The 25,656-nt window shown below is 40.5% G+C and overlaps 1 protein-coding gene across 13 annotated transcripts in view; it reads right to left on the reverse strand.

Annotated features, from left to right (window-relative positions):
- Positions 1-25,656, reverse strand: part of ZNF638 (zinc finger protein 638) — a 73,186-nt gene that overhangs the window by 23,252 nt on the left and 24,278 nt on the right. For 12 of the 13 annotated variants that reach the window (XM_043512855.1, XM_038400421.2, XM_038400419.2 and 9 more), the window contains 16 exons: positions 24,895-25,244; positions 23,489-23,635; positions 23,179-23,310; positions 22,767-22,825; positions 22,550-22,614; positions 21,918-21,968; positions 20,949-21,020; positions 18,915-19,127; positions 18,754-18,822; positions 18,602-18,670; positions 16,840-16,892; positions 14,188-14,319; positions 13,885-14,013; positions 13,310-13,351; positions 10,592-10,732; positions 6,989-7,114 (listed from right to left, as the gene is read on the reverse strand). In XM_043512855.1, coding sequence (XP_043368790.1) covers positions 6,989-7,114; positions 10,592-10,732; positions 13,310-13,351; positions 13,885-14,013; positions 14,188-14,319; positions 16,840-16,892; positions 18,602-18,670; positions 18,754-18,822; positions 18,915-19,127; positions 20,949-21,020; positions 21,918-21,968; positions 22,550-22,614; positions 22,767-22,825; positions 23,179-23,310; positions 23,489-23,635; positions 24,895-25,244 — 1,850 coding nt within the window. The remainder of the gene's footprint in view (positions 1-6,988; positions 7,115-10,591; positions 10,733-13,309; positions 13,352-13,884; positions 14,014-14,187; positions 14,320-16,839; positions 16,893-18,601; positions 18,671-18,753; positions 18,823-18,914; positions 19,128-20,948; positions 21,021-21,917; positions 21,969-22,549; positions 22,615-22,766; positions 22,826-23,178; positions 23,311-23,488; positions 23,636-24,894; positions 25,245-25,656) is intronic. The other variant, XM_043512854.1, reaches the window with a different exon arrangement.

Here is a 25,656-nt window from a genome sequence, read left to right on the forward strand (position 1 = left end):
CTTGGGGTACCCAAGTGCCTTGTGTTGTGACACTATCCTTGTGAACGTCCTCTCCTCCCTCCAATCTAGTAAGAAGGCTTCTGTGATGATTGTCCTGTTTGGTGTCTGGGATAGAAAAGGAATGCCTATGCACACTTGTGCAGGATCTTTCCACCAAGTCAGATAGGGATTGTCATTATAGTGTTCATGCTGTGTTTACTTAGTGTATATATACACCGTTCAAAGCTAAGCCTGCAAGTAGTGGAGGTGGAGTCTGATACATGGTGTTATGTAAGTACAAGATGCCATGTGACTCCGTAGAGTAAGGCAAATCTGGACCTATGTCCAAGAATTGTGTATAACCTGATTTATCAAGGTGCCCATGGTTTTGAATCTGTCCATAGAGATGTAACCCTTTTCTCTCACTGAGTCTAAGATCGCTCCTTTGACATCTATCATCTGGGTCAGTATCACGGTAAACTCTATCAGAAATAGAGCAACGATGAGGTCAATCCTTCTGGATGTGTCCTGCCTATAAGAAGCCAGTCTTCTAGATATCAGAAGATGTTGGAACCACACCATCTGAGCTGCACTGCTGCTACTGTGGAAAACCCTTTTGTGAAGGTCTTGGATGCAGCTGCTAGATTGAACACAAGAACCCTGGTATTGACAGTGGTCAGGATCCATCACAAGTCCGAGGATGGGTCTCCACCTTCCTGTCTCTCTGGGAACTAGAAAATATTTTGAATAAAATCCTTTTCCTTGATGTTCATGCTGCTCTATTGCTCACTGCTGGAGGAGGGATTTTACCTTCTGAAGGAGGATCTCCTCATGAGCATTCCTTGTAGTGGGCCAGGGAAGGAAGTGTGGAGGAGGTGGAGAAAGAAAAACTCAAATATTAAAGCCAGAATGGATGATATGGGGCACCCACTTGTCTATTGTTACTGCCCTCCAGTTGGGTAAAATTATGTGAAGTGTCTACCAAAGAGGATCTTGGAATTAGGTTGATATAGGCCACTAGGGAACTACGAGTCAGAGTTGATGCTATCAAAACAACTGTTTGGCCAGAGGTGACACTGGGTAACTGTGATGGAGGTGAAAAGGGAAGGTATCTCAATTTCTGCACCTTCTGCCATTTGCAAGATGTCTTATAAGAGCACTGGTGGTAGAAGGGCTGCAGAAAAGGCCTAGCTTGTAAGGCTAATTACTGTATTTCCTCTTCTGAGGTGATATAATATACACGCACACACACACACACAACCACCCACCCACCCAACCCAGGGAACTGAGAGTTGCCTTGGGGTCTTTTAGTGAACACTAAGACTTGCCTGTCTTCTCGTTAAAAAGATTGATTTCATGAAAAGACATCTCCCCCCCCACCCCGAGAACCCAAAGAATGTAGCCAAGATTCCCAGCACATCACTATAGCAGTCACCCTGGATCTGAACAATGTATTAGCAACATTGACCACAACTTGTAAAGAGGTTCTTGCAACTAATCTGGCCTTGAAGCTGAGTCCTATCCTCTTGGGGGTCATTTTTCTTTAAGTCCAGGCACTTAGAATAGTTTAAAAAAAAAATTCATAGTTGACCAGGAGGGCTTGGAAGTTAGAAATTCTAAATTGAAGGCTGGTGGAAACAAACATCTTTCTCCTTATAAGGCCCAAATGTTTGGCTTCCTTATCTGAAAGAGTGGCCCTTGGGTGCTGTTGTCTGGATCTTTCTGTGGCTATATGGATGACGCAGGAGATCAGGACAGGGTGGGAGAATAAGAACTCAGCTCCCTTAGTCATGAAAAAGCATTGCTTTTCTGCCCCCTTGGAGGTAGGAACACAGGCCGCTGGTGTATGCTAACCAGAAGTTCTTGCTGGTTCCAGTATGGCCTCGTTCAATGGGAGTGCTACTTGACTAGATCCCATAGGCTAGAGGATGACCAGGAGCCTGTGTTGTGGGTCCTGGACCTCCTATAAGGCAATTTGGAGCTGTTCTGCCACTCTCTGAAGCAGCTCTTTGAATTGTCTGTGGTTGTCCAGAGGAGAGACACAGGTTGGAGCAAATACCTCATTGGGCAAGAAAGATGATACACCTGTGAGCTGGGTGGCACCAGCAGATTTGGCTCATTTTCCTCTTCTTCCATAGGCTCAGGAGGTTCCAATTAGCCTCTTGAAAGGTACGTGTGTTAAGATTTCCCCATCTTGGATCACACAGACTCTGGGAGGCGTACACACAGATCCCAGAAAGGCCAACATGAGAGGTTGAAAGTAGGTTGTGATAGCACTGGGTACCATCAGTTCCAAGGAGAGGATCTCTGCTTGGGCAGACAAAACTGGTACAAAGATTCTCATTCCTCTGTCTGGTTGAATTCTCTTGGTGGTGGAGAAGACTGTTTCACTAGTACATCCAACTCACCGGATGGTGAGAAGGTTGGGTCCAGTTCTATCAGCAATGCTGGCAGTATCAATGTTGAGAAACCACAGATACAGGATGGGGTAAGGAGATGGGCTTCTCCCCGAGTCCATGACTTCTACTGGTGTTAGAATCTCCCAAGTGAGGATCGGTCCCAGCAATTGGGAGACTGCGGATCTAGAAGGATGAAGATACCCGCACAAGTGGCATAAGATACTGGAGCCTTGGAAGGCTGCGTCTCATCACCTTGCACCAGAGTCAATGTAAAGGGGACTTTCAACAATCAGTGGTTCCTTATGGGACTGCTCCTGCGGCTTTGTCTTAGTCAGTACTGTGGTCGGTGTCGATGGCAACGTGGGGGATGGTACTGAGTGAGCTTTGCTCCTATGCACCTTCTGAACACAGCCATGAGATTTAGGAGGACCTAAAATTTGTGTCCTGGGCATGGAGACCTGTCCGATCTGGACAGGGTTAATATCCCTTTTCTAGGTAGATCTCAGAGGCAATCTGCTTTTATACTTATAAGCGCCTGTTACTTTTGTGAGAAGACCGTAAAGGTTAAGAATTCTTCACTTCAGTTATTCCTGCTCCTGAGTCAGATATCAAGTTAGGAGGCACACTTTTTGTTGGTTTAGGCCGATGTACCAGGCCTGAATCTGACTGAGGCCTCAAAGTTCCATAAAATGCTTCCAAAGCCAGAGTTCTTACACTTGCTGTGTTCGGCTGGGGAAGCAGCTCCAGATACTGCACTTAGTAAAGACAGGAGCTTCTCTGAAGCAGTGCTGGTGGTCGTCGCTGACCAAAAAGGAGCAGGGGCAGAAGACCAATTTTTGAAGCACAGAAGCCTGGACAAAACCTAAGTCCTCTGATCCTCCAGTGCAGGACTCCCAGGGGTGGGTGTTCAAACTAACTCCTAATTAAAATTTTAAAACTATTAACAAATACTACCAATATATAAAACTTGTAAATATTTACAAGAAAAAGTTTAGATCATTCAGGACACTGGAGATTCCGACTGAGGCCATGAGGCAGTAAGAAAGAACTGGAGAGGAGCATCAGTCTGCACAGTCCCATGTACTCTCAGCAGAGCATGAGCAGAGCTAGAGGGCACAATGAGAAAAATGAGAATGGTGTCCAGGCACATGCATACACACAGTGGACTACACATACACACCAGCACTAAGGAAAAACCACCCTTTCCATACACTTATCTAATTGTGAATTGGAAAGCGTCTATGAAAATTGTGATAGCTATTTATTTCTTAGACTAGCCATTTTGTCTATTTCTAATTTAAGTTAAGATACGGCAAGGCAAAGACAAGGCCATTGCATACTAGATCAAATGAACAAGGGAAACAATGTGACCTGCTGGTTAGAGCAGCAGACTGCTCTCCTCCTGTCTCTCAAACTATACAAAAAGACCTGACTAGGAAGGCCTGCGCTACCTCTTGGGAGAAAGGAATCTAGACCTGGAAGGAGGCACAGCCGTCGCTGGCTTGCAGGAATGGGGTTGCATATCGCAGGATGCCAGTAGGGCCAATGCTGATCGGCATATGTACACCAGACCCAGAGGAGGATACCAGTGGAGCAGTTCTCTGACACCTGTGCCTTTTTGTTTTGACAGACCAGTCCTTGAAGATTCTCCCAGATTCCCACTGTGATCCCCATGAAAGGGAGGGAGGGAGGTGAGAGATCAGTCCCTACTGTGCATCAAAAGAGGAAAAAGGAGTATGCCTCCTCCAAAGGGTGGGCTGTTCTTTCAGGCATACTAAAGTGTTCTAATGTCCACTCTACCTGAGAGGGAGACTGAGTTAGTACTTCTGATACCTCTCTTGCCTGTGGTCCAAGCTCATCAATGCCAGAATGGAGGTGGATGACCAAAGCCTGTTGGTTGATATAGCACAGGAGCTCTGGATGGAATCTTGGCTCACCAAGCTGTTCATGGAAAGGGATTGACCGGAGGACCAAGGTTTAGCCGTGTCCTTTCTTGTGGGGTACAGACAGGCTTGCATAGGGCGCTCCATGAGGAACAATTTTAGGCAGGCCTTTCTACTTTTCCGAGTTCGATTAGAGTAGGAGTGACATATGGCACATTGCTAAAGAATATATCCCTCTCCTACACAAAAGAGACAATTGGAATGTCTGTCATAAAGCAGCACTGAAGCATCACACGATGGGCAGGTTTTGAATCCAAGGGATTTCACTTCTGCCATATTGTGGCAAACCCACATATAAGGGAATGGTGAAGGGTCCAGCCCAAGAACTAAATAATTGATTGAACAAGTTTTGTCTCTTGCCTACAAGCAAGACAACTAACATTTAATTAATTTACTAGCATACAAGTAACTAACACTAATAGCAGCACAGTGCACAGAGAAGCAGGCGGACACTGCAGGGATTCAGTCTCGCTGTCTGATGCAGTAAGGAGGAACTGGGCCTGCTCTGCCTTTTATACCCTCAGGTGCAGCAGATGCAACGACATCTAGGGCACAGGCATGGCCTCAACAGATATTACTAGCCAAAAGAATCGGATTGTGTGTGTATGAGGTGCGTTCACACCAACAGTAGGATCCAAGTAGATTACAACTCAAAAAAGAATCCTTATTTACCCCAAGACAACCAAGAAGCTCAATTTTTTAAAAATACTTAGAATCTGGCTGTTCACATGGATTATTCAAAGCATCATTCTGATTGACTAGTTAGCCTATGAAGTTACAGTTGTGCCTGAACTCCCAACAGTGAACAATTGGGACTGCATGACTAAACAAAAAATTCCTACATCCCTGTTAAATGGGGGTGGGTAGGAGGAATGGAGAGAGTTAAGGTGAGGACAAAAATAAAATTATCAGAAAATGTACAGATGGAGAGTGAAGGGGAAGATTAAGTTCTAAACTGATCCTTCTTTCTCCTAAACTGCTAAACTTTCACCTCAGCTGTACTTTGCAGTACTTTCAGCCATATTCAGTAATTTTCTCTTGTAAAAAATAAATTGGGGGCTATTTAATACTCCTGTCATAACCATACAGCTAAGGGTAGCCTAGAATTCCTCCTTACCTGCAAGGAGTTAAGAAGCTCAAATAACCTGGTTGGCACCTGACCAAAAGGACTAATGGGAAAAGAAGATACTTTCAAATCTGGGGTGGGAACACTTTGTTTGTGCTCCTTGTTTTGTGTGTTCTTTGGGGAAGCAGAGAAGCATCAGGTAAGAAAATTCCTTCTCCTAAAATGAATCTCAATATTGAAAAAAAAAAAAAAAAAAAAAAAAGTAAATAAGGCAAGGCGCATTAGATTATCTTTTGTTTTTAGCTTGTGAATTTTCCCTGTGCTAAAAGGGAGGTTTTATCCCTGGGTTTTTTTGTAACTTTAAAGTTTTGCCTAGAGGGGAATCCTCTGTGTTTTGAATCTGATTACCCTGTAAAGTTACCTTACATCCTGATTTTACAGAGGTGCTGCTTTTACTTTTTTTCCCTTTATAATAAAGTTCTGTTTAAGAATCTGGTTCACATATTTGGTTGGTATATTATTCTCAAGCCTCCCCAGGAAAGGAGATGAAGAAGCTATGGGGGATATTTTAGGGAACAGGAACTCCAAGTGGTCCTTTTCCTGAATCTTTGTTTAACTCACTTGGTGGTAGCAGCAGTACCCATCCAAGGACAAGGGAGGATGTGTGTCTTGGGGAAATTTTTAACCTAAGCTGGTAGAAATAAACTTAGGGGGTCTTTCATGCAGATCCCCACATCTGTGTCCTAGAGTTTAGAATCATAGAATATCAAGGTTGGAAGGGACCTCGGGAGGTCATCTAGTCCAACCCCCTGCTCAAAGCAGGACCAATACCCAATTTTTGCCCCAGATCACTAAATGGCCCCCTCAAGGATTGAACAGAGTAGGGAGAGAACTTGACAACTCCTAAGTTTGTTTTTATAAAAGAAAGTAACTTAAATGGCTGCTGGCCCACAAACTGATGCTCAAACAACAGTTGGTTGGGGTTTTTTTTTAGGGGAAGAGGAGGAGGAGGCTGAAAAAGATCAGTGAACCTTAAACTAAGCATTTTCAAAACCATAGGGAAAAGGGGCTTCTAACCATTTTTCTATTATTTTCCTCAACCCTTTGACAGAAGCTACTGTTAATAGGGGGAAGAGATTCCATAAACATAAAATTGATTTTAAAAGATATTCCAAAAAAACGTAAGAGCAAATTAAGCAGCAGTAATCTCAATACGCTACTCTAGGGTGCACATTAGTAGGTTGTTGGAACACTTCTCTAGTAGCTAGTTTCAGAGCAGCAGCCATGTCAGTCTGTATTCGAAAAAGAAAAGGAGTACTTGTGGCACCTTAGAGACTAACAAATTTATTTGAGCATAAAGCTGTAGCTCACGAAAGCTTATGCTCAAATAAATTTGCTAGTCTCTAAGGTGCCACAAGTACTCCTTTTCTTCTCTAGTAGCTATAGGCACTCAAACTTTGGCTTTGAATCTCAGTGTACCCGAGGTTCATGACTCTGAAGGAACGTGCATCAACAAGACTGGTGTTTACTTTCATTTAGCAAAGGCTGGTCAGTCCACAAAAACAAAAACAGCTGTCTAACCAAAAAGACAATTGTCTTACCTCTGCAGGTTCTCTCCTTGGTGATAGCATACAAGTCAGCGTATTTTCACCCATGTTATATGGATATTGTTTTAGGAAGCAGCACATTGATTTAGCTGAGTCAGGACTATCTAGCTGAAGAATTGCCTTTAAAAAAAAAATAAATCCATGTGCTCATTTTTTACATTTTGAATGCATAATTAACAAATAAAGCCAACACTTTTCTAAGTAACAATACTGGTTAAGTTTGCTTTCCTTAGTTGAGAGCACCAACATAGGTTTACTAACGTGACATTGCTATTGCATCTGCAGCTATACTGATATTTCAAGGACCTTTTCAACTTTTTTTTAAAATTACCTTAAAAAATAAAAAAGACAAGGTAGGTGAGGTAATACCTTTCACTGGAGCAACTTCTGTGGGTGAAAGAGAAGCTTTTGAGCTATACAGAGCTCTTCTTTAGATCTGGAAAAGCTACTCAGAATATCACAACTAAATACAAGGTGGAAGAAACTGTTTAGCACAAGTAGTTGAGGCATATTCTAAGAGACCATTAAAGTGAAACGGTCCATTAACACCTCTGCAATCATGAGACAAAAGAGAGGGGTTGGTGGGTTACAGATTGTTGTAATAAGCCATGAATCCAGTGTTTTTATTAAGACCATGATTAAGACCATCCCATTCCCTCTAGGGCACCTGGCATTGGCCACTGTCGGAAGCCAGGATACTGAGCTAGATGGACCTTTGGTCTGATCCAGTCTGGCTGTTCTTATGTTCTATGTAAAAGGACAGCATTGCTCCCTGCCTCAGATATTTACAAGACAATGAACACCCCTGACATAACCACCCCAAACCTATCCATTTAATTCTCACCCATAACAATTTTACATTCAACAACCAACGCTTTGTCTAAATCATAGGAACAGCCACAAGTAGTAAGATGGCTCCCCAACATGCCAGCCTCTTCATGTATGTAATGTTGTTGTGGCCAGGTAAGGCCCAGGATACTAGAGAGACATGGTGGGCGAGATAATACCTTTTATTGAACCAGCTTCTTTTGATTGGAGACACAAGCTTTCAAGCTACCCAGAGTTCTTCCTCAGGTCTGGGATAGGTACATAGAGAATTGTGTTTAGCTATGACACTCAGTATCTTTCCCAAACCTGAAGACCTCTGTGTAGCTCAAAACACTTGTCTCTTTCACCAACAGAATTTGGTTCATTAAAAGATATTACCTCACCCACCTTGTCTTTCTAACCTCTCCACAGATTTCAGAGTAGCAGCCGTGTTAATCTGTATTCGCAAAAAGAAAAGAAGTACTTGTGACACCTTAGAGACTAAAATTTGAGTAAAAGCTTTCGTGAGCTACAACTCACTTCATCGGATGCATCTGATGAAGTGAGCTGTAGCTCACAAAAGCTTATGCTCAAATAAATTTGCTAGTCTCTAAGATGCCACAAGTACTCCTTTTCTTTTTAACTTCTCCACAGGCCACTTTGAGGAAGAATTTCTGAACAAACCACAACACCAAAGATGTAGCTCAGAAACATTGGTATTTTCATCCTCTGAATAGACAACTCCCTCACAGATTTCAACCACAACTTCAACAATCACCACCCATCCATCAAACTCTCTCTAGAACACTCACATTAGCATCAACCTCCTAAACACCACAGCCAGCTTCAAGAACAGAACCCTACAGAGAACTAAATACAAGAAGCCTACAGATCACCACACTCATCTTCACAGATTCAGTAACGATCTGAAACGCACTGAGAAATCTATTAACTACAGCCAGGTACTCAGATACCACTGAATACGTTCCAAGAAGGAAGTCCAGAATACACATCTTAACACACTCAAAATCACCTTCACCAAACACTGCACCAAAGAAGATGATCACATCATGGAACAGGCCACTCAAATACCCAGAGAACCTGCTATAACATGGGGAAAAAAATCCTCTAAGCGTATCCCTAAGCTGTTACCTACCACCCCACATTGGAACATATAAAGGGTATCACTAAACAATTACAACCCATACTTGATGGAGTCACACACTCTGAAATAAATATCTTTTCCAAACCTCCTCTTTTGGACTTGAAACAACCCCTCAACCTTGCCAAGCTCATCATCAGAAACAAGCTCTCACAGACCAAGACTCACCAAATCAAAGCGAAACCAGACCCTGCAACAACAGATGTAAAACCTGCAGACATATCTCCACTTCTACAATGATCAATACCCCCCACAACTCAAGTGTCAAGATCCAAGGTCCAACACACAGAATCACAGAAAAGTAGGACCGGAAGGGAACAACAGCTCCTCTAGTCCAGACCCCTACACTGCCTATCACAACATGTGGCGTATCTCATTCAATGCCATAAATACCCCAACAACTACTATGTGGGTAAAACCAGACAATCACTACACTCTCAAATGAACTTGCATAGCAAAACGATAAAGTCAAAAGCTCACTACCAACCCTGCGTGAACACTTTTCACCATACTATCAACTCTATAATCAGACCTCTAAGTCCTTGTCCTAAAAGGAAACCTGACCACCACCTTCAAAAGAAGAGCCTGGGAGCTTAAATTCGTAATTTTGCTAAACATTAAAAATCACGGTCTCAGGCCATGTCCATGCTACACACTCACGATACAACGACGTCGCTCAAGGGTGTGAAAAATCCACACACCTGAGTGACGTAATTATACTAGTGCAAATATCTGTAATAAAAAATAAATATAAAGTGAGCACTGTACACTTTGTATTCTGTGTTGTAATTGAAATAAATATATTTGAAAATGTAGAATCATAGAATATCAGGGTTGGAAGGGACCTCAGGAGGTCATCTAATCCAACCCCCTGCTCAAAGCAGGAAAACATCCAAAAGTATTTAAATAAACTGTATTCTATTATTGCTTAACAGCGCGATTAATTTTTTTAATTGCACAACTAATCGCTTGACAGCCCTAATTAAAAACGAGACTTAAACAACAAGATAAAATATTTCATGCTACTGTTTAGAGTAGCAGCTGTTTTAGTAACTTTAAAAAATAAAAAATGTAAAATTAAATATAAAAATTAAATACACAAAGAAAACAAAATTAAAAATGTCAATCAAAGCTTTTTATTTAGAAAAAAAACAAGTAGTTGGCTGTCTAAACCATTTTTCAAAATTTTAATTCTGTGGGAAATTCTAAAAAATAAATAAATAAATAAATAAAAAAAATCTATCTTTTGTTCTGGAACAGAAGAAAACAGAAAAAAAGTTTTTCCAAAATTTTGGAATTTCCCTGTGGAATGGGAAATTTGGGTTTCTACCAGCTTTACCTCTAATTTCCCATCATCAAAGACACATATTTGATAACAATTCCTTTTTCTTCCAAGCCTACTGAAACTATTCCTGAACCAGCCGGAGTAGGTAGCAGCATATACCATTCCTTTTCTCTCTGATGCAAGAAGCACTTGTTCATAGTAACAATAGTCAAAATCAAGGACCCAAATTTTAATCTTTAATTTCTTGAATAGCAGCATACGTTGCTAATGAGAGATCATCAGGTCAGATCATTAAAAAAAAATTAAGGGTCTCACCACACCAAGATTAAAATTATATATTTACCTTCTTTTTATTCTTCAACACAACATAGTGATCCACCTTCCCAAATCGAAGTCCCACGCAAACTACTTCAAGTTCTGTGTATCCATCATCTGGTAAATTACCAAGATGCACAAACTGATTATATAAAGTGTCTGTATTTACCTAAAAGAAAATCACAAAAACAAATTCAGAAATATTGCATTGAACTGGTAAATACAGTAAAATTACTGAAAATCCTGTCAGATCCGAAGAGAAAAAATATTCATATATATCCTTTTACTCTGAGTCCATATTCTATTTAGAATATTCAATGAACCACAAGATGACTTCTATAAAAGAGTACTTCAGAAGTACTCCAGAAGAATTCCTCCTTCATCCTTTAACTCAGAGATGGGCAAACTACGGCCCGCCGGCACCTCCTGCCTGGCCCCTGAGCTCCTGGCCCAGGAGGCTCGCCCCCGGCCCCTCCCCCGCTATCCCTCTCCCCTGCAGGCTCAGCTCACTGTGCAGTGAGCTCCTGGGGAAGCGCAGCTGCAGACCTGGCGCTCTGTGCTGCGCGGTGCATGGCTGGCTCCAGCCTGATGGTGCAGCTGCCTGTCCTGGTGCAGCCGCACTGCCAGCCACCAGTGCTCCAGGCAGCACAGTAAGGGGGCAGGGAGCAGGGAGGGATAGAGGGCAGGGGAGTTCGGGGGATGGTCAGGGGTCGGGGTTGTGGATAGGGGTCAGGGTGGTCAGAGAGAAGGGAATGGGGGCTGAATGGGGGCAGGGGTCCCGGGAGGAGGGCAGTCAGGGAACAGGGAGCAGGAGGGGTGGATGGGGTAGGAGTCCCGGGGGGGGGGGAGGAGTCAGGAATGAGAGGAGGGGTTGGATGGGGTGGCAGGAGGCTGTCAGGGGTGGGAGTTCCAGGGGTGGTCAGGGAGAAGGGGTGGTTAGATGGGGTAGGGATCCCAGGGGGGCAGTCAGAAATGAGAGGAGGAGTTGGATGGGATGGTGGGGGGCAGTTAGGGGTGGTCAGGGGACAGGGGAGAAAGGGGGAAGGGGTCCCAGGGGGCCATCAGGGAACGGGCGTGGGATTGGAGGGGGCAGAGGCCATGCCATGCCTGGCTGTTTCAGGAGGCACAGCCTCCCCTAACCAGCACTCCATACAATTTCAGAAACCTGATGTGGCCCTCAGGCCAAAAAAAGTTTGCCCGCCCCTGCTTTAACTGCTCATGTTTTCAGAATTTCAACTTTGGTATACAAGGCCACATCCCAAAACAGTAAGAACTTCTCACTCCTTTAGAAAAAAAAAAAAAAAACACTTACAGCCTGTCACCTCAACTCTTGGCTGGAAAGGGATTTTATTTCTTGGGCAAATAAACCTGTCTCTCTTCTGGTATTTCTTTGGCTTTGAACCATTCTTCTTCAACAGTAAAATGTGGGCTTAATCTGAAGTCTGAGTTCCAACCTGTCTAAACCAAACTTCCTCCTTCTCAAGGTTAGTGCCTAAAGACTGCCAAGACCTTTCTTTGATGTGGGAAATTATTATTTTAGGAACTGTCCCATTTAAAGCAAAGTAGAGGGTTTCTCCTAATCGAAGATTAATATGAAACAAATAGGGAGCTGAACATTTGCTAAAGAGAGGAAGATTGATCCAACTACTGGTCAGAATGCTCAAAAGGTTTCTGTCTGCTGCATACATGAAGTCAGTTGCACAAGTTTTAGTAGATTACTGTAATGAAACGGGAATTTTCTGTAGTATTTTATTACTTCTATGTGTACGTCAGTTTCCCCTTTCCACTGGGGGACAGTGAGGATTAAGTTTGCTCTCAAGGCCAACTAAGAGACATAGGCATCTGGGGATCATCTCCCTGTCTGAGTGGAAAGAAACCCAGATCAACAATGGGACCAGAGAGACAATGAAAGCTCCAAAGACTCACAGATTTCCCTTATCTCTCAGCAGGGAAGCTGAGTAGAGACTCCAGCTTGAGAACAAGGACTGGAAGCTGCAAAGCAGGGGCTTATGAGTCAGCTTCTGAAAGAAGCTTGGAGCTCTCTCTCACCTAGGAACTCACTAAGGAAGGAAGTCAGAGATATAGAGACAGAGCCTGAAAATGGAGTTCACTACAGCATGGCTGGTGTTCTGGGCTAACCAAAATGGACTACGCTTTAACCTTCACTTCTCTATGCTAACCTAAGGACATATTATACTGCCTTCCAGTTGACTAATAAACCCTACTGTTTTGAAAGCTCTGTATGAGCGTCACTGTAAATACTTGGTGAAGTGCATTAATCCCTGAATAGTGTACAAGTCTTTATCAAGAGTCCATCTCAGTTGGACTCACTGAGCTACAACAGCTGGCAGTTACAGAGCTTTATTAAAGTTGAGGGAGGGCAAGTGTGTGGAGAGAGAGAATAGGAGGCTCTCCCAGGATTCCTATTAAATGCTTATCACCTGCACTCATTCATAGTCAGTATCTAAATAAAGCGTATGCTTACTCAGTCCACTTCTTGTTGGTCTGTGAGCTCTCCTACTGACTTCTAATTGAATAAAAAGTGTAATAATAAAAAAAAAAGTAGTGTCCTCTGTTTCTAATGTTAATTTTTAATATTTTTATTTAATGGAATGCAACATTTACACAAATTTTTATTAAATTTTGATAGCACTCAGTGAAGCAGCTACACTCCCAAATTATACAAATGTAAAAGTTAGCCAATGGCTAAATTAATGACCGATTTTTTTAAAAGTCTCTAACTTACCTTCGAGTTGGCATCTTTAATCATAGCAGTAAATATAGCTTCCTAGAAAGAAGAGACAGGGCGTTATGGTTCTGAACTTTAGAAGTTGGTTGGTATGGCTGCATGTAATTAGAAGGCACAGCATCCACCACTCCTACCAATAATATATTGAAACAGAACCTGAAAAGTTAAGATTCGTGGCAACCTTTCCGAAGTTCATGAGTTTGATATTGACAACATCTCTCTCAAATTACTTTCATTATGATCTTCAAATTCTCTTTGCCAAACAAAAATTCTGTCTACAACTGTATTCACAAAATACTTGCTAATGAAAACAGAAACACTAGGAAAGTAGAGTTGAGTTTCAAAATAGGTTCTCTATAACCCTCTGGGTATATCCTATATCATGTGCCCAGGAAAGAGAGGAGGCAGGGCGTACAATCAACTTAACAATAACTTGAAACAGCAGGGCCCTAATGGATATTAAATAGAGAGAACTAGTCTACACTGGCAGGGAGGTACTATAAAAATGGATGTTGAGTAACTGCAGTCACCTTAAATAGAAAAAAAAAATGCTTCATATTTCATTTGCTTACCTCATCTTTTATATTCTTGTATTCTGGTGCCATACTAATGCAGAGCTGATTTCCATCCACTGACATTGGGAAGCAGGTATAAAATTTAACCATGGAATCTGCAGATTTTTGATTTATTTCCAGATATGCCTTTTAAACAAAAAAGAAGTCTAAGTGGCCTCGCAAAGCACAATAAAAAAGGTAGAACTACTGTGTCCCCTTCAAGTTATTTCAACATCTGAACTTGTTACAAATTTCTTTGAGAGCTTCTTTAGGTGTTGATACTATACCAGAAAACTTTTTTCTAAATACCAATTACAATACCTTTTTATGAGAAGACAAAATTAAAACATCTTTCAGTCCTCCAAATGGCTTTGTTAGGTTGGAAACTTCCTCAACAGAATATCCTTTATCAGGTAAGTTTGAAATAAGCACAACACATATGTCATCAAGTTCCTGCAAACAAAGGAAGGTACAGATTTTCATTAATCCTTGCTTCTACTCTAAACCAACTGTTAGTCAGCCTTTCTGTATTTAATTCTCATTGTTTATCTTGAAAGTGCATGTATTATTCTCAGATAAAAACGACATTAAACTGGAGTTAAATTGGAATACATAGCAAATATTTAAGAATAAAATTATGCTGATGCTGTAATTATCTCAAAAGGAAGCATTACAAACCAAGAAAATTCAGAATTAAGATTAAATTCAAATATGTTAGTGTATTGAAACACACAGAGCACCCAAATCACCTTTATTCTGCCCTGTATTGATGCCATGTAATAACCATGATTAGTGCATAATAAGGTCTTCAGTTCCAGATTAGCTTAAATCAATTTCTGAATACATACTAGATTTTTCCTGAATTTCCTAGGTTTTTAATGCTTGTTTCTGGAATCATTTCAGCATTCCTGTAATGATTTATGAACTTCATCTTTGTGTTTTTCTTAAAATGTTACTAGATGATACTTCTAATGATTATGAAGATGTAGCACTGACCCCAAACCTTTTTTTTTATTATTATTTATTTTTTAAAAAATTTTAGGGCCAGATGCACCAGGACACACTGACTGTTTTGTGTCACTCTGGAAGAACACAAAGCAGCCAGTGTACTAGCCAGTTCCCCCCAGCTCCTGACCTCCACACATGCATACACAGATCCCAGTTTTCTCTTCTCTCCCTTCCCACCAATAGCCTCCCTCTTTTTTTCTTTTCTTTTCTTCCTTTTTATAGAGCAGATATGGGTAGTTTTTAAAAAGAAATGTTTAGGGTTATCAGTCATTTTTTACTATTATTCTTCACAAAAACTTCTTCAGAATGAGTCAATGAATAATATTCTTCTACAGAGATTTCCACAAACTACCCTCTTTCGAAATGGCTGCCAACTCCTACAGTTCTCAATTAAATGTGAGCTACAGAATTGTTATTAGCAGAATGACCTTCAAATTGGCCACTGCCTCCTAGTTCCAAATGAGACTGAAGCCAAGCTGCCCCTGGGAATAAGGTGGGTAGCATGACACCATCTTCAGCCCCTGCACTAAGTACTGCCACAAGTAGTTTTTTTTTTTTTTTTTTTGCAGAAGGAGAGGCTCTCCGTTATGAAGAGCAAAAAAGAACCATTAATCCTAAAACAAAATCTTGATAAATAGACAATGCACAAGATTTTATGTCAGGGGTTAACTGTAGGGAAATTTGAAGGGTCTATGTTCTTACACTATTAGGATAATTTCTTGCAGAAAAATGCCCTGACACAGGATGATGAATTTCTCAAAAGACCCATTTAATGAATTTAAACTGAATCTAATTAACCGATTTACTTGTAATTTCTCAGAAAATTCATTGTGCTACAGAATTCATCAAGTACTACAATTTTCAAGAGGATATCCTCTATTCGTCATAAAAAACAAAGTGGTTAAATGCCTGCTTTAAGAGTAAAACTCAACTCATCCTTAACTATGGATATGAGAGTGGCATTGCCATAATTTGTTAAGACTGCCAATGTGCACTCAGGGCACTGACCACCCTAAGGAATTTACACTCTAGCATGGCTGGTCAAAGAATCTTAAGTCAAAGAATGTGTAAGTCAGAGGATCTTTATAACGAGGTGACGGCATCATATTACTGACATGAGTTAACATTTGTGGGCATCATGTAAGCACTGAGTTTTAGAGAGGGGAATGGACTGAAGAGGGTGGCTGCCTAGAGCTATAAGGATGGGGGGTGGTGAGGGAGTTCCTGGTAAGGAGAAGGGCATGAAAGAGGGCACAAAAATGAGAACATGCTCTACAGAAGTTCTCAGTCTGTTCTGGTCTGTAGACCACCAGCAGATACATGGAAGCTTTCCTGTTGGCATACAGAATTAAACTTTTGAGAACAAAGGTGGAGCAGGAAGAAAAGGAGTACTTGTGGCACCTTAGAGACTAACAAATTTATTTCAGCATAAGCTTTCGTGAGCTACAGCTCACTTCATCGGTGCATCCAATGAAGTGAGCTGTTGCTCACGAAAGCTTATGCTCTAATAAATTTGTTAGTCTCTAAGGTGCCACAAGTACTCCTTTTCTTTTTGTAAATACAGACTAACACGGCTGCTACTCTGAAAGGTGGAACAGGGAAAGAGTTGAAGGAAAAGTGGCCCATAAGAAAGTCTCTCCCTTTCAAAGTGGATTGCAGAATGAAGAATTGGAGACTCATTGCTATGTAACCTATATACATATTGAGAAAGACCAAGAACATAACACTGATTGTAACGATTACTCTCATTTACACATCTGCCTCTCTCACAGGACCATACAATTCTGGGGAAAGAAGATGTGAAATCTGCAGAAGTTTCTTTGCTGGCCCTGCATATATTATGCATATAAACGGAAGACCTGAGATTCTGGTAACGTCTACACAGGTATCTTTCACCAACACTGAATTCGTACTTGAAAAATATTTACAGATTCAAATAATTTTGGTTTGAACGTGAAACCTGACCTTGCTAGCTGGCTCAGTTGGTTCTTCGCTCTTTGTAGTCTCTCCAGTAGCTTCTGGGGGGGAAAAGGGAGTAGGTGGGGGGATGTTTAGATTAGTATATCTTTAAACACCATACAAGTATTTATATATCCAGGGAATGCCCATATAATCTGTCAAAATAGTCTCATGCAAATGATCACTTTCTTAACTGTGCCATTTTAAGATTTATAGTTTCAATTCTTCTGAAGGCAATTTTCAAAGTGATAGAAAATACTGGGACACGTCTTCATTTACTGGACATGGAGAACACTATACTGGTGGTGCATACATGTAGCAACGGGAATTACAAACCAAATTTATTCAGAAAATAGTTTTTAATAGCAATAGGACTTTGCACATTAAAAAATGCCATTATCTGAGGAGCTCACTGTACACTGTAGGCACTATGGCCCTGTCCATATAACAAGCATATTTTTGTAATCGGGTTGTTGACAATCAGCCGATCTGGTTACAAACACATGTGAGTTGTGCCCACACAAGATCACTCATGTTTCTATCTCCTCCCCTACGAAGCTGCCTGTGTTTATATCTGTGCATTCTGCGAAAAGTATATGCCGCTATCTCATGATGTTTCAGAAGATGACAGTGCCCAGAAAATGCAGACAGAGCAACAGCATAACATACAGGGAAGTGGTCCCGACCACAAAGTTGTGAGAGAACAACCAAATCTGAAGGTTTTTAACCATCAGAGGAGTGAAGTTTTGGAATAGCCTTCCAAGGGGGCAAAAGATCTATCTGGCTTTAAGATTCTACTCGATAAGTTTATGGAGGAGATGATATGATGGGATAATGGGATTTTGGTAAGTAATGGATCTTTAAATATTCAGGGTAAATAGGCCAAATCCCCTGAGATGGGATATTAGATGGATGGGATCTGAGTTACTATGGAAAATTCTTTCCTGGGTATCTGGCTGGTGAATCTTGCCCATATGCTCAGGGTTTAGCTGATTGCCATATTTGGGGTCGGGAAGGAATTTTCCTCCAGGGCAGATTGGAGAGGCCCTGGAGGTTTTTCGCCTTCCTCTGTAGCATGGGGCATGGTTGACTTGAGGGAGGCTTCTCTGCTCCTTGAAGTCTTTGAACCATGATTTAAGGACTTCAATATCTCAGACATGGGTGAGGTTTTTCGTAGGAGTGGGTGGGTGAGATTCTGTGGCCTGCGCTGTGCAGGAGGTCGGACTAGATGATCAGAATGGTCCCTTCTGACCTTAGTATCTATGAAAAAATCTGCGATGCAGGCATAGTAAAAGGGGGCTCATCTATATTACAAAAATATATGTCTTCCTGTAACTACTTCAGCAACCATGAGCCACCATCAGCAGCTGGCAAGGGCAGAACACTATTAGGTACATAGTAAGAGTATTAACCATGTTTTGTGTGAATAAACCCTATTTAGAACTGACCACGACAGTAACTGGTTAGAACCCCAGTTATAAGAAATCATGTAACCAGGGCCTATTTTAGCTAATTTTTCATAGGTAAATTGAGGCACCAAGATTAAATGAGTTGGTGGGAGAGTTGGGAATAAACATAGGAATGCTCACACCTTTGCTCTAACCACTTGTAAATAAATAACTTATGCTCCATTCCGTGCTACAAATGAAAAGTGCTATATAAGAGGTAAGTATTATATACCCTGAAGATGTACACTTTCTCATTACAGTCTTTCCCTAGCTCCCTCCTGCAAAAAAAAGTGCTTGCATATTTTTCTCCATGAACCTACTTGAAGCATTTTCCTTCTTGGTACTCTCATCTGTCTTCACTTCCACAGTGTTCTTGGCCTCAAGATTTTCTATATGGAAATATTCTCATTTTAGTTTGCAAATATAGACAGGTTTATGACAGAAGTGAAAAACTGTTTAAACTGCAATTTACCTTTGTTGGCTATAGATTCCATAGACTGATTTGACTCCACCTCCAGAGTAGAAGTCAGTGTAATTGACTCTACAAGAACAATTTTAAAGGAGCCATCAGATCAACAGTAATTTTATATAACTTAATACAACATTTTAGATAGTGTATCATTACAAACTTACCTTGCACAGCTACAGGTTTACTAATTTCTTTGGCCTCATCGTCTCCAGCTTTCTTAGGTTCTGTGGTCTTCCTAGCCTCTACAGCCTGTTTAGATTCTGTGGTCTTAGTCTCTACAGCCCGCTTCGGTTCTGTGACTTTCTTAGGTTTTGCATCCTTCTTTTTGGATTCTGCAGACTTCTTAGGATCAATACGCTTCTTTTCATTAGGTTTTGCTGTGTTGTGAAAGGAAGAGCAAAGCACTCATTATTTTAGCATGTTTAAATTACCTAGTTCGCAAACAGAAATGTATAACACAACTCCTGTTAGATGGATGTCTTAGGCCTTGGGGATCATCTCCAGCTCAACTTAAACATATTCGTGATTACCTGACCCCTCCTCCCACAAAACAAAAGCCACCTACACTATTTTCTCATTCTTTCTGGAACAGGACACAGAACTATTTAATTAAACTCTTGATTTTTTTTTTTTTTTGCTTACTTATGGACACAAGATGGATATTTGTAAGATAGATGTAATAATTGTTTCCGAGCCCTAAAAGCTGCCGTCTACTATAAGTAACAGGTCAGATGTATTGCGAGGGGTGGGGGCGGGGAGGTAGTCTCTTGACCTGACTCAGACACTGGTCAAAGTGAGCACTCCATCTTTAACAGTCTGAGCTTAATGTCCCTGTTCTTCCATGCCCTAGACTTGACAGCTAGGCAGAAATTGCACTTCTGGGAGACATGGGACTATGCCACGCAATAGACACATTTAGTGTGGCCACCACTCACAGGTATAGTCTCTCGGCAGGGGAGACCGCATTTGAAGCCTGGCGAGCCAGGCATTCCCTGCCAGGAAGACAAGGCTCCGCAAGGAGAAAAAAAATTATCCACTTACTAACTAACCTAGAACCACTATTAACGACTAACTGCAATAACTAATCTTTAAATTAATAAAAAACAGGTGAGGCATGCTTGAGGCAGACAAACTAGAGCTCTATCTCAGGCCAAGGCTATGGAGAAGGAACTGCGGGCAGTTCAAATGGGTCTGGTAGTGGAAAAAGCTCTGCTCAAGGGCTTGAGAGGTGTATGCGCACCTGAACTGGCATGGCCATAGGGACACCACTCAAAGAATTCGTCTATGTTTTTACAATACCAAGCACATAGAAGATTTTCAGTAATTACTAACCACCATTTTCTGAGATAAAGGCAACTTGACAAGCACGCTCTTCCATTAATTATAGGCATTTTATTCAGAAATATGCCAATTCCTGGCAGTGAGGGATGCTATTCTTGCCTCAGTTCAGCATCAGAACCTAGAATTTTAGGTGTCTATTCTTCTCAAATAAGCACAGTTGGTGATGAGAAGACGAGACTCCTTAGAACAGCATTTCCCAAACTGGGGGAGGGGCAAGGCAGCAGCAGAATGCCCTAGACTAGTCTGGGGAAATGGGGTAGAAAAGAGCTATGGGAATCGCTCAATGACCCCGATTTCACTCTAGCTTCCCATTGCAAATATGCTGGTGTATATATAGGTATAACGGCCCACTTCTTGAAACCCACGTTCCCTCTCTGCTCCCATAGGCAACGATTATATGCCTTCAGCAAACAGAACCTAAGTACTGGTGCCATCATAAAACAACTGCTGCCAACAACAGGCTGGAGCCCGATGCAAGGGAACATGAGGGAATCAAACAAAATCTATTACAATAACAAGGAGTCCGGTGGCACCTTAAGGATTAACACATTTATTAGAGCATAAACTTTCGTGGGTAAAAAAACCACTTCTTCAGATGCATCTGAAGTGGTTTTTTACCCACGAAAGCTTATGCCCAAATAAATGTGTTAGTTTTTAAGGTGCCACTGGACTCCTCGTTGTTTTTGTGGATACAGACTAACACGGCTACCCCTCTGATACTTGACATCTATTACAATGGGGATTCCAGAGGGGAAAATGCTGGGACTCTGCCTCAGAACCTAAAGCACTTCTGTTTTAGAAAGAAAACAATTTCTGCATGTTTTCACTGAAAGAGTGAAAATTCTCATTTGCCTTACCTGAAGTGGTTGAAGTTTTCTTAGTTTTACTATCTGTTTGCACCGCCAGTTTCTTTGTTACTTCATGTTTACCTAAGTAAAATAATTGTAACGTAAGAACTCATTATAAGCAGGGGTGTTGGAACTGAGCCTGGCTTGAAGTAGTAGCAACCACCAAATACACCAGACCCTCGCTAGAACGCGGGATTTGGGATCCATGTGCAGTACTGTGTTAACGTGGGGACTGTGTTATAGCGGGGACCGCGTTAAAATGAATTCCAATTAAAGTAATTAAATTTGGGATTCATGGCCGCGACCACGTTATATGCGAATTTGCGCAATATAGACATGTGTTCTAGCGAGGGTTCGGTGTATATAGTTTCTGCTTTCAGCACTCCCACTATAAAAATTGTTCCAGCACCCTTGAATATAAGTGGATATTATTACACCAATTTCAATCCTAAAGGAATCCCAAACACATTACAAAATGATATACAATTCATAGGAATCACTTCATCCACGACTGAAATGGAGCCTGCTCTGGAGTAAAAAGAGGCAGCTATTTAACTGTGCACAGCAACACTACAACAGAGACAAGTGGGCAAGAATACCAACAGTAACCGCAGAGGGAGTTAGACAAGTAAAATACAATTACTAGAATTCAAATTAGGCTAGGACATTGAGGTTTTGTTCTTACAAAAAGTGTATTTTTTAAATGACCACAAGTAATCTGAATTTCAATTTTACCTTATCTGAAGAAAAAAAACCCCAGCCATTAAGGCACTGGATTCAATAATGACACAAGGAGAGTGCCACCAAATGAATCAACAGCAAAACGTATATTTAAACACCTGACTGGTTTCCCATCCAAATACTGACTTGTCCTAATCGTGTTTACAGTAGCTTGTGATAGCTAATGGAATAACAGTACATGGCAGCATGGCTGTTTAGTTACTTTCAAATGTACATTAAAACAAATCTAAAACCTACCAGCAAGTTTAACTGCTTTTGTTGCGGTATGTCCAGCTTTTGTTAATTTTCCTAAAGTAACAAGAAAAATGTGTCATTATCAAATCCTAAATCAGAAGACTATTCTGCTTTAAAAGCATGACAAAGCCTGGTGGTGAAAAATTATAAAGCCCTATTTTAGCAATGGTCTTCAATCTTTCAATAGGGTGTTAGAACACTGACAGATCAAAGCTAGCATGCACTGGGATCTAGAAGGGAGCATAAGGCACTTGCTGCAGTGCCTCCTGACAGCTGAATAACTGAGCAGCACTGGTATGGATCTTGGAGGCAGCTATTGCTTATGGGGCTGATCCATAGCCTATTAAAGTTAACAGAAAAAACCCATTGATTTTATATGACCATCAATACCATATTCACCTTTTACAGATAAAAGCTTACAATTTGTGAACAAGCTATTGGAGCACAGGAGTTAGGGATTTATTTTCTTAAGGGGTATGTGGTTGTATTGAGAGAGGAAATTTCAAGGACAAACCAATTGTTTTCTAGCCCCTTTCTTGGGCCTGCTTTCAGCCACAACTAGGGTAGGCAAAAAGTAAACCCATACTAGCCAAGGAGGAGGAAAGGGAGATAGAGAAAGAATGACTAGAATTCACCTGCAGAAGCAGCTGGAGTAGCAGATTTAGTCTTCTTAGTAGTAATAGTACTGTTTCCATCTTTTCTAATATGAGAAAGAAACAGGATCAGAGATGACAGGTGGATTTTGTAAGCTTTTAAAAAAATTTCACAAACATAAAAACATCAGAAAGAAAACGGATTTTCAAGAATTATTAGCAAAAGTGGTACTTACTATACCTGCATGTCAACACTTACTTTGTACTCAATGCAGCTTTCTTTACGTTCTGTGGAGCCTTCTTAAGACTTACTTTGACCTGTAATTTACAGAAAAAATATGAAGTAAAACTTTACTGTGTTCTCTACATCTTACCTGTTACTATAGACTATATATTTTATGGCTTGGAAAAAGTTACTACATTTATCCACAAATATCCATCTTCTGTCCATAAGCAAGCAAAAACGAAAATAGAAAAAAAAAAATCAAAGAAATGTAAGAGCTGGAATCAGATACATTTATATTTGTTTTAGACTACTGTTCCTCCACAGATGGAGATCCATACTAATCTTAATTCTCCAAAGAAACCTGTAGCTTTAATCGTTCATTTTCTAAAGCTAACTTAAGAACCCAACAACAAAACATTACCTTGTTCTCCGATATCCTGCTTACCTGGCCAGAAGGTGCTTTTGGTTTTTCTGCTACACTGATTTTCACACGCTTCCCATTTACCAGCACTGGCACTGTCTCACCATACTTCACAGCTGCTATCACTGCCTCTTTGTAGTTCATTTCTAGGAAGGCCTAAAATAAATTGCAAGTTTGTTCTGAATTATTTGCCATACAATTGAAACCTAAAATCAAATAATATTTTGTTTTAAGTTATCTGTTCACATCATGTTCATAGCCATGTACATTTAAGGCACTATAAGTATGGCATATGGATGCCACATATTGATGGGCACCTTAGAATATGGCTTACCTCATTTCTAGAGCGAAGCACCAAGAGATCACTAACTTTACCAAATGGCTGAACAATTTTTTTAATATCTTGATCTGAAAAGCCATCATCCGGCAAATCCGATATATGGAGAACTGTGCCACAACTCAAAAGCTTCTCTCTCAACAGCTGTAAATAACAAACAATTTTCTAAGCCACACATTAAAAGAAAAAAGCTCTGAATGAAAATCATTGTAATTTAAAAACAGAGACTGGTAAGGTAACTTTTGGCACTTTTGTTTAATACTGGTATTGACTGTAAACCTGCATTCCCTTCTTTCATAAGTATGTCTAAAATTTTTTAACTTGCTTGTAAAACGATGTGGGACCACAATATAATGTAACTAATATTATGATCTATTTTGACTATTAGGGCTATTAGTTTTTAAAAAGTGTTATAAAGTTTTAAAATCCTTTTAAGTTGTTTGGTCTTATGATGCACAAGGTGCTTCACAGGTTCACAAATACTACCAATGTCATTTAGTGTCATTTGGATATCATCTATTTAATTTACATTTATCCTATTTACAAAGATGTAATGTTCTTTTTGTTGTACACTTTGATGATGGGAAATTACATGCTTCTAGCAGCATGATTGGTTGCATCCATCACAACTAAACAGTGCTAAATAATAATAATAAAAAATTCTGCAGACACCACCCACTGGTTTATGTATGGTTTAAGGTGCCTATTAACAAATATATGAGAACAGTCATGTGGTTAAATTATTTAACTAGGACCCAGGAGTTCTTGGCTCAATTCCTATCTTTACCACAGGATTCCCACGTGTGTAAGGGTAAATAAGCTAACCACTCAGTGCCTCAGCTCCTTATCTGTAAAACTGAGATAGTACTACTTTGTCTGTCTTGTCTATTTAGATTGTAACTTGCTCTGGACAAGGTCTCTCTCAGAATGTGTATATACAAGTGCTTAGCACAATGGGGTCCCCCAGCTGGGGCCTTCAAACACTACTGTAATACACATTATTGTTAATAAATACATACATGAATGAATAAGAACTACGGAATAGATAGTATTGAAACAAGCACCACAGAAATGCATATTATTTGGTCAACATTGAATTATTCTTATTTTTAAAACCAGAAAAGTGAATTCATGCTAAGAAAACTGTCAAAGTCAGAGGCCAGAATGACCTATATGCATCTCCTGAATAATTTTCAGCTTTCAACATATCGTGCTGCAGTACTGCTTATCAGAGTTACTAGCAAGTAGTAACTGCTACATTTAGACTACAATTTCTACTATGCAAAGCCAGCAAACCAGCTGTTTAAAGGGAATAGTTGCACCTTTTTCCAAATGATCTCCCTCAAGATGAAATGTATTAACCAAATTCTCAAAACCACAATTGAAAATACAAAAACACTGACTCTGTTATAAGGAGCAGGACGAGGAGCATTGGTTTCCTTTGCAACTTTCCCATCAAAATTCATCTCTTTCTTTTCTTGAACACCAGCAGTTTCAGATTTCATTTTAGAAGCAGCTGAGCCAGGCACAGATAATAAATCTTTCTTCAAAGTCTTGTGATGACCTGTAGCACTTAGTGGCTTTTTCATAGGTCCATGCATCTTCCCTACCCCAGAAATCCCTTGTGCAGGTGATGCTTTTCCTATCCCTGAGGACCCTTGTCCAGTTGCTTGAAGTGATTTTTGTTTATTGAACTCTGCAACGAAACTGGCTCCCAAACTTTTTACTACAGCCTCCAAAGCTGCCTTTTTGTCTGAGGAAAAGAAAAACACGTTTTCTATATAATACATTGTTTATTAGTTTCCCAATCAGAATTGGAGTTGTAAGAAACTGCTTTATTTAAACAAATCTGATAATTTGCAGACGTGCAAAGGAAAATTGTGAAAAAAGGTGAAAAGATAGAAAGGAAGCTAATGTTTTTAATCTAGTTTGTTTTCCTTTTACCGTTGTATATAATTAAAACTGTAGCAAAAACAAAAAACTTTACTTTTTACCATTAACATTGCCTGTTTTATTTCAACAATACATTCATAGCCTGGTCAAAGTAAATAGACAACAGTGAGTTTCCGTTCCTAAATATGTGCAGTAGCACAAAGCTGGAACATTTGGATTGCAAACACTGCAGGGGAATTTCAGTATACAAACCCTGTTTTAATTGGAACTTA

The sequence above is a fragment of the Dermochelys coriacea genome, chromosome 4 (assembly GCF_009764565.3).
Source record: "Dermochelys coriacea isolate rDerCor1 chromosome 4, rDerCor1.pri.v4, whole genome shotgun sequence".
In the NCBI taxonomy this organism is placed as follows: Eukaryota; Metazoa; Chordata; order Testudines; family Dermochelyidae; genus Dermochelys; species Dermochelys coriacea.